Here is an 8,941-nt window from a genome sequence, read left to right on the forward strand (position 1 = left end):
TGATCGGACAATAATCATATAATTTCTTATCTAAGCACCACCAATAAAATTCCAACCAAGTTCTAAACCAATTGTTTAATATAAAGAATCTATCTAACCGGCTCATCACCGAACCCCGGGTTATTACCATATGAAGCGAAAGATCCACCAACTCCGCCTCTATCGTCAAACTCTTCAACTCTAAAGTTGCATGCACTTATAAACTAATCATCCATATTCATACATTATACAACCATAATAAACTAATCATTCAAATTCAAACATTACAAAACCATAATATTTAGAGGAGTTTTAATACCTCTTAAATAAATAAATAAAAAACATTTTCAGAAGGATATTTTAGAAATGATTAAAATTAAAAATTTAAGGGTATTTGATATTATTGAGAAATAGATCGAGAATATCCCTAACTATGTAAAATCATACAACTCATTTTTCTTTCAATGAACCAACTATAAGTCTCATTTCTGTCTATTTGAACCATCGATAAGGCTCATTTCTGTTGGTTCGAACCAAAGTTTGGTCGGGCGAAGAATTGATATAGGGACAGGTTGTTTAGGAGTTGATATGGGTATTTGCCAATATTAGATATAGTGAGAAGCAAAGATTGAAAAATGGAAAGTATAATTTTTCTAGCAACATTAGTACATGAATTGCTGATATAAACCTAAAGGAAGATTGAAGTAGAAACTGCATTATATATACATGGCTTTTCAAATTCAACTATTTACACTACACAGCCAACAAAGACCCTTTAAAACTGGTGCCAGTAGATATGGGAACCATTATTTACATATAAACCATTAGGTCTAAAGAAAAATACAATTTTCTCAAGGGTTTGTGCTACAACAAGATGCTAAATATCTAGCTTAATGTATACCATAATATGCACAATTTGGTCCAAAACTTTTTGAAGGGCATGAGTAGCTTTTACTTTCTCTTAGCAGATGAAGATATTTCGAAGTAAGTTGGTCCTGGGGTCTGCTGACAGCCAATAGATTGAATCAATTCTTCCACACTCATAACTTTAAACCTAGGAGGTTTTTTCCAAGCAATGTTGTCAACCCGATGCTCGTAAATCTTGCCCTGTTTATCAAGTTTATACTCAGACGTCCCATCAAACCTACCTCGGCTTTCCCATGGAACTCGTGGGATCCCGTGAACGGTCCAGCGAACCATAATTACATTCTCAACCGGCTGCCATACACTATTTATGTCTATCCATAAACTTTTGAAAAATATCTTGCCATGAAATCGTAGGTTCCAGAATATCGATTTGTAATTCTCAATACCCATAAACGTATTCAGAGGATCCTTCAACACAATATCATCCCTGGACAGAACAAAAGCAAATTTAGCAGATCAGAGTAGAAAAACATGAATATGGAGTTGATTATTTTAAATTAAGCACATAACATAACCAAACTATATCATGTTCCAAAGTAGTGGGAAAACATATTTTATTTCATAGTACATTGAATGGGGTGGAAAGAGGCTTAGGCCAAACACGGACACCGGAAAGACGACACCGACACTGACTCGTCAACACCGGTAATAATTTGAAAAACTAAATAAATTAAACATAATCACAAGGGTCAGTGTCGGTTTCGGACACAACCACTAATACAAACACGTTTCTATTCATAGGTGTCGGTGCTACAAAGCTTAGGCCTGAAGGTCTCTAGAAATAAGTATGCCCAATGACAAAGGCTCCAAGAAGTGTAGTATGGCCTTACTGGTCCCTTCCAAACACGGGGATGCTAAATCACACTAAAATATGTTTGGACCTCTTTTAACTTTGAGTTATAGCATTGAGCATAGCAAGGATACCATGCAATAACTCACTGATCATGTTTGTTTTTGAATCTCTATTCTTGATGCTAACATTTTATCCATTTACAATGTGAAAATTTCCCATAAATTCCCCTTCTATGTTCTTCTCCTCCCTTCCCCGCCACCGCAATAAACCCAAATAATGATTGTTCTCTAATTTGAACAGTGATCATCAACCATGTTCATGAATCATCACAACTCCAGAGATTATTTGCCAATTTGCAAAATTACAACAACAATAAGGAAATCTTATCCCTCGGCTACATCAATTAACTTTCTCCATAATGTTCTATTCAAGACCCAATTTACAAAATTGAAAGACTATATTAAATTGATAATCACAATTCCGAGAATCAATTTATCTATTTACTCATATATTACATCTTCCAAACTCATCCTTGAAAACCTCTCTCAAAATTGATTTCTATCATCTACATATCATCATAGACTAAGCAAAATCATGATATCCTTCCACACTAAAAAGCAATAACATTAAATTATGCAAAATCATGAAACAAATGAAGTAAAATCCAAACCTATAGATGTCAAAGCTAAGTTCCTTAGAGAAGAGATCAGGAAACTCCTCCCTCAAAGTTCGTATAGCATATCCCATATTCACATAATAATTCTGTTTTTCTTCCTCTTCCTCTTTACTCGACCGCGAACTACTCTTCACCGGAACCGAAAACTGACCAAACTGCTTCACGTTCCTATTCAAATCCAAATCCAAATCCAAATCAAAAACCGCACAATCCTTTACTTCGTTGGAAAATTTCACCCCGTTCTTTGTTCCAACCGCGTTCAATTTTGCATAGGGTTTGAAGCAGTGAAGTTTCCTTCGATTAGGGTTAGGGTTTTGTGCGAATTGAAGAGCAACGTGAACCTCGGGGTAGTGTAATAGAAGCGGCATTGAAAAAGCTTAGAAAATTAAGAAAAAAAATCAATTATTTTCTCGGAAAATATGAACGAGTGAATTTATTTATTTAATGAAGTGAAAAGGAGATTAAGTTGTGGATAATTGGATTTATTGAGTTATTAAGCGGGAAAATGTGTGATGGGTTGGATGAGGATGAGGATTTAGGATAGATATTTTGGGTTTGTTTGATTATTCTTTTTTGGTTGTAAAAATAAAAAAAGTAGAAGACTTTTGTGGGGAAAAGTAAATAAAATGGATATAGATGGAGAGAAAGAAACAAAAATGAGGATAGTTATGGATTGTGGAGTGATAATGAAAATGATCTAATAATTCCTCATAAATACTTTAGTATTATGCCTTTGTTATTTAAAAAATATTGTTTTTTTATAATTTAGAAAATTTTATGTGATGTTTCACCTTTTATAAAACTTAAAAATTTAACTAAATTGAATATCATCGTTAAATGAGATGTCACATATTAGAATTTGTACATCTGCATATAATATCTTTACATGATTATCAATTATGTTGATTTAGTATTATTAATTTTTAAAAATATTAAAAGTTAGTATTTATTAGAAAAATAATTCAATAATTATTCGAGACTATAATTAAGAGTATGTCCTCAAATATAACATTTTTAATTCTTTTTATAAGTCTCTCTTTAATTTTTTTTATAAGACTCTCTTTTATAAATAAAGTTTATAAGACTCTATTTCTTTTATAAATAAAGATGTAAAATTATACAAATACTTAACAAACTTAACACTCCAAACTATTTTTTAATTTGTGTGATTTACTATAAAAGACTTAACACTCCAAACTATTTTTTAATTCGTGTGATTTACTCTAAAAGCTTGTATAGTTAAGGATGGTAACAATAAATTTATAAAGAAAGTTACATAAGAGAATTGTGACATGGATAAATAGTCTTCTTCTAATTATGAATACATCGGCAAAAAGTTGATGACAAAAGAAATTCAACCATAAGTATGGGAAAGCAATAATTTATATTGAGAAAAATCAGAGAAAAAGAGGAAAGAATTGTGGAATAAAAAAGAAAATTACCAAAAATAATAAATTTTCTTCTTTTTGTTCTAATCGTGCAATATTACTAATATATTTATGAGTTGAGGATGTTAGGTGAAGCATCATGTAGATTACTATGGAATAAGAAACAATATAGGACATGTCACTCATAAGTTTTAACTGACAAATCTAATTTTCTTCAAGATCAAGAAGTTTGTGTTAGTTGCTCTTAAAAAGATCAACTTTCTGAAGGATATCGCAAAGACCCTAATCAACATTTGAGTCATTTTTATGAGGCTCGTAGAACCACTAGTTCAATGAGGGTCGTAGAAATTTTTAAGAGGTTGAGGTTGCCCGATTTTACTTTGCTAATTAGGCAATAATTCGGTTCCATACTCTTCCTTCTGGAACCATCTAATTTGGGGATGATCTAGAATAATTGTTGTTATATGATTTTTTTTTCAATATCAAAGTTTATATAAAAAAAAAAGCGAGATTCTTAGTATTCATTAATCTGATGCATACTCTCTATGACATATGAGAGAGGTTCAAACTATTTTTGAAGAAATTTTTTGACGGCCATCTAGATGATTGATTCAAATGCAAGTTTCCTTAATGTTTCTTAAAGGCACGATCTAGATGAAATAACAAATATGAAACTAAACTAAATGAGTTGATCGAAAACATGGTAGAAAATGAGTTATGTGCACTCAAAGATTGGGGTGCTAAAAAAAGAGTTCGTGGGATCTAGGAAAACAATAATGCACTTTTAGCCATAGCCTACTTTATGAGTGTATAACTAGAAAGAGTAACTAAATAATTATCCATCCATCTTATAATGAATAATAAATGATTCAGTTGATAATTTCTCATATATTAAAAAAAGAATAAATAAAAGAGAAAGTGAAGTTTTTACTAAAATATCCTTAATTAAACATTGGAAATGATGAAAGTAACATTAATTAGAGGGTAGAATTGAAAAAAGTGCATTGCAAATTAAAATGAATCATTTATTTTGCAACACTTATTTATTCCAAATGGATCACTCATGGTGGGACGGAGGGAGTAGTTGCATAAACTATCGGAAAAACTACTCCTTAAATTATTCATGCGTTCGTACGAGTATTGAAGTATTACACACATTTGTTTTTAAAATACAATAAAATAAAATAAAAGATAAAAAAAATTAATCAGAAAAGATTATTATTTAAAAATATATATATTTTTATTTATGTTTGAAGCATAAATATAATTTTTTGATATATACAAATATTTAAATCAACCCTATATTTTCTCGTATTTGAATCAACAATATATTTTTTCATATGAAAATATTAATTTTGTTTTGACATTATTTAAAAAAATATTTATACAATTATTTAGTTTTATAAATATCAACTAATAACATAGTATTCGTAGATATTGTTTTAATTGTATAAAGAAATCAATAACATAAAAAAAAAATACATTTTGCACATATTTAAATATGTACATTATTTTAAATATTTTTTTTTAATTTTACAAAAAATATAATAATACATGCATTCACAAGAATTTTAATCTAGATATTCGAGCATTCGTACTGGTGTGTTACACTCATTTATTTCTAAAATGTAATGAGAATGAAAAAATAGAAAGACAAAATTGTTTAACAAAAACAAATTATTATTTTGAAAAAATATTTTTTTAATTTAGGTTTAGAACATATTTATGTGCAATAATTATGTGTTTTTTTCTTCAATGCATTAAATAGTTCCTAATCATATTTATAAAATAGAAGCTAAAGATACACTTATCAAAATTTTAAAATATACATACTTTATAAAATATTAAAAAATAGTTATTATTACAACATAATTAAATATAATTAAAATAAATTATACAATTTAATTAAATATAATTAAACATTATCACTTAGACGACATAATAAAATAATTAAATATACACGTTCTATTTTTTTTTGTATTTACCCGTATTAAATTTGTTTTATATTTTTTTAAATGACAAATATTTTTATTATACTTTTAATATTTATTAATAATAAATATTTGTCCCTTGATTTATTTATTTTGTAATTTTCGAATACAAATTTACCAATTATTTTTAAAATAAATAGTAATAAATTTCATAGAATAATAAAAATTATCAATATTGTAATGATGATTTTTTGGTATAAACAAAGCAAATACTGTTGTTAATTTAATATCGTTGTTAATTTACATAAACATTAAAATTTAATAATGTGGTTAATTTAATATTTTGATATATCTTCTCAATTTAATTGTTTTTTATTTAATTAATACACAAAATAATGTGGCGAAATTAAAATAAAATGGGATTACACCATTGTAAAATATATGAAAAGTAAAATAATTAAGGAGTCAATCACTAAAAAATGCTAAACAAATATTTTTAAATAATGAACTTAAATGTAGTAAATAATTTATAAAAATTGTATGATAGATTGTTATTGGCTTTAAATATTTTAATAACGTGTATTGTGTAACACGATTTTCTTATATATTATTTTCTTTTTAAATTTTTTAAAATTGCTAATTGAAAATTATTAGTCATAAAAGCATATAATCAAATGTTGACTAGGTTAATTCTCCCATAAAAATTGTTTGCCATACAATTATTTATTACCAAAATCAATAAAATAAATATTATGATATTAAATGATATGAAATTGAATGATAATGAAATTGATGAAACTAATATAACATTAGCTACAGTAAAATAATAAATATTGTCTAAATATTTATTTATCAACAAATTATAGAAGTAGATTAATTTAAAGATGTGTTGTTTTGAATAGAGATCAATTTTTTTAGAAAAGTAGAATTATTATTAGATGTAACTTGTAGAAAAGTAGAAAATAGTTTGATTGATATGGTAAGGGTTAAAGTGATTAAGCTTTTAAGAGATGTGGTGTTTGAGAAAGAATGCAAGTAGAAATTTTTTACTTTACCTTATTATTTGTGTAAGTAAAATCTTATTCTAGACATTTATCTACTATTCAAATTCTTTTCTTTAAAGATTTTTATGCTATATTAGGGATGCAGTTAAAAAAAATTAAAATATGGGCGCATGATATATAAGTAATATTAAATTTATATTTGAGTGAAATGATTTGTATGTATATAATATATTTATATATTATTTTTTACTTTACTATATTACTTTAAAAACAATAACAAACAAAATACAATTAAGTGCATGTGTTATTTTTTTATGTATTAACAATACGGATTAAGTTCTATTTAAAATGTGATATATTACTTTAAGTATTAAATATATATTATTTAAAAAATTACTACTGTTAAATTTATATTAAAAAAGTAAATATTATTACATATATGAAATATAAATTAATATTGATAATCTATTAATGGTTTTAATAAGAGTTCAACTGCACTAAATTAAAAAAGAAGAAAAAACAAGAGTCGAATTGCATTGCATTAAAAATATACTTAATTAGGTGATATATATAATACATTGGACATATACTATGAACAAGTTATTTTGTTTTGAAGAATTTGTTTCTAATATTCTTTTATAAAAAATAAGACCCTATTTAAAAGCGTGTAAGACATGCTAATTTAGAGGGTCTCGAATTTTTAAGGGTTAAATTATAATTAAATAGAGCCTCATAAATATTTGTCCTAAAAATTTAAGATGACACCAATAAAAAGATAACATACAAAAGGGCGGAATAAATATATGGATGTGAATATTATATTATATGTTATAATAAGAAATAATGTATAGAGGCGAAACAAATATGTAGATGTGAATATCATATATTAATAGCAATAATATATTTATAATTGAAATATTAGTGAGGGCATATATCTACATAAATATATGAATGGCTCTGTTTTTTGCGCATATATATTTCTCATCAATTATCTCCTATATAAAAAAACAATTAGAGTAATTGTCAGGTGGCATAATACAATTCATTTCAAAATCAACAAAATAAATGTAAAACAATTATAATTCCAAAGAATCAACTAAAATCAATTTGAATTCTTACACATGATTGTCTCTTCGTACATGCTTGCACAAATACTTTGAACTTTTACAAAAGTTTAATCTAATAACCTTAAATATATATATTTAAAGGTTTAGGTTTCAACCTTCAAATTCATTATAAATTATAAGAGAACTATGCTCTTGAATTAACAATTCCAACACAACAAAAAGATGTCACAACTTTCATATGAAGTTTTTCACTCTCTTAACGTTAAGGCAATGACCATTGAATAAAAATTATAAAATTTCATAATCTATTAGACAATTTAGTTTTGTCTTCCTAATTGATTAGAGGGACTCTTAATAGATTAAATTCTTGCACTTATTAGTTTTAAGAAGTTTTCATAAAAAGATGAGAAATTTGAAATAACTTTATGTGTATGTGCACCACCTTAATGTTTCCAGGCTTAAGCTTGCTTCATTTACAATTAAATGATCACACTACAAAATAAAACACTAAGCGTAATATCATGCAAGATTTCAAAACTTCAAAACGTTAGAACTTCACAACTTACTCTTGCTTGATTTAACCTGATTAGCTATTTCAACTATAACTTTGAACAAATTGACTTGTGCATGCTTCTTGACTAGTGATGCTTAATATTTTTTTTTCAGTTGTCATCATCAAAATCTTTAGAAGGTATTACATGAACAACACATATAACCACATAGGTTTCTCCTCCTAATGCTATCAACATTCATTCTTAAAGTGTCTTGACTTGTTGTAACCAAAACATATTATCTTGTCTTCTTTATTGGTATTAAAAGTTGATCATATATATAGTTGAGAATGAATTACTCTTGGTAACTTTCTTTCATTGTACATGTGTTGTATTCTCTTCATTAGAAAATTAAACTCTTCATCATCTGACCCTTCAACCATTTCATCCTTTAGGGAGTCATCATTGACTACATTTTCTCACCTTGAAATGCCTTATAGCTTTGACAAATTTTCCTTTTGATTTTAAAATAATGCATTTGAACTTTCTTGAAGGTCAATATGTGTTTAACTCTAGCTCGTGACTTCTCAAAGAGCTTATGAGTTTTTCCAACCTCAAATTGTTCAAATCTTTAACTTCCTAAATAGTTGTGATTGTGGGTCTCCATTTAACCGATAAACTCTGG

General features: G+C 26.9%; 1 protein-coding gene across 1 annotated transcript; it reads right to left on the reverse strand.

The window, feature by feature from the left end:
- Window positions 1-678: 678 nt before the first annotated feature.
- Window positions 679-2,998, reverse strand: LOC127076010 (uncharacterized). Its single transcript, XM_051017561.1, has 2 exons — window positions 2,370-2,998; window positions 679-1,333 (listed from the first exon to the last, which is right to left on the reverse strand). The coding sequence occupies exons 1-2, from the start codon at window positions 2,741-2,743 to the stop codon at window positions 931-933; spliced, it is 777 nt and encodes a 258-aa protein (XP_050873518.1). The 5' UTR covers window positions 2,744-2,998; the 3' UTR covers window positions 679-930.
- Between the last annotated feature and the right edge of the window lie 5,943 nt (window positions 2,999-8,941).

The sequence above is a fragment of the Lathyrus oleraceus genome, chromosome 4, assembly GCF_024323335.1.
Source record: "Lathyrus oleraceus cultivar Zhongwan6 chromosome 4, CAAS_Psat_ZW6_1.0, whole genome shotgun sequence".
NCBI lineage: Eukaryota > Viridiplantae > Streptophyta > Magnoliopsida > Fabales > Fabaceae > Lathyrus > Lathyrus oleraceus.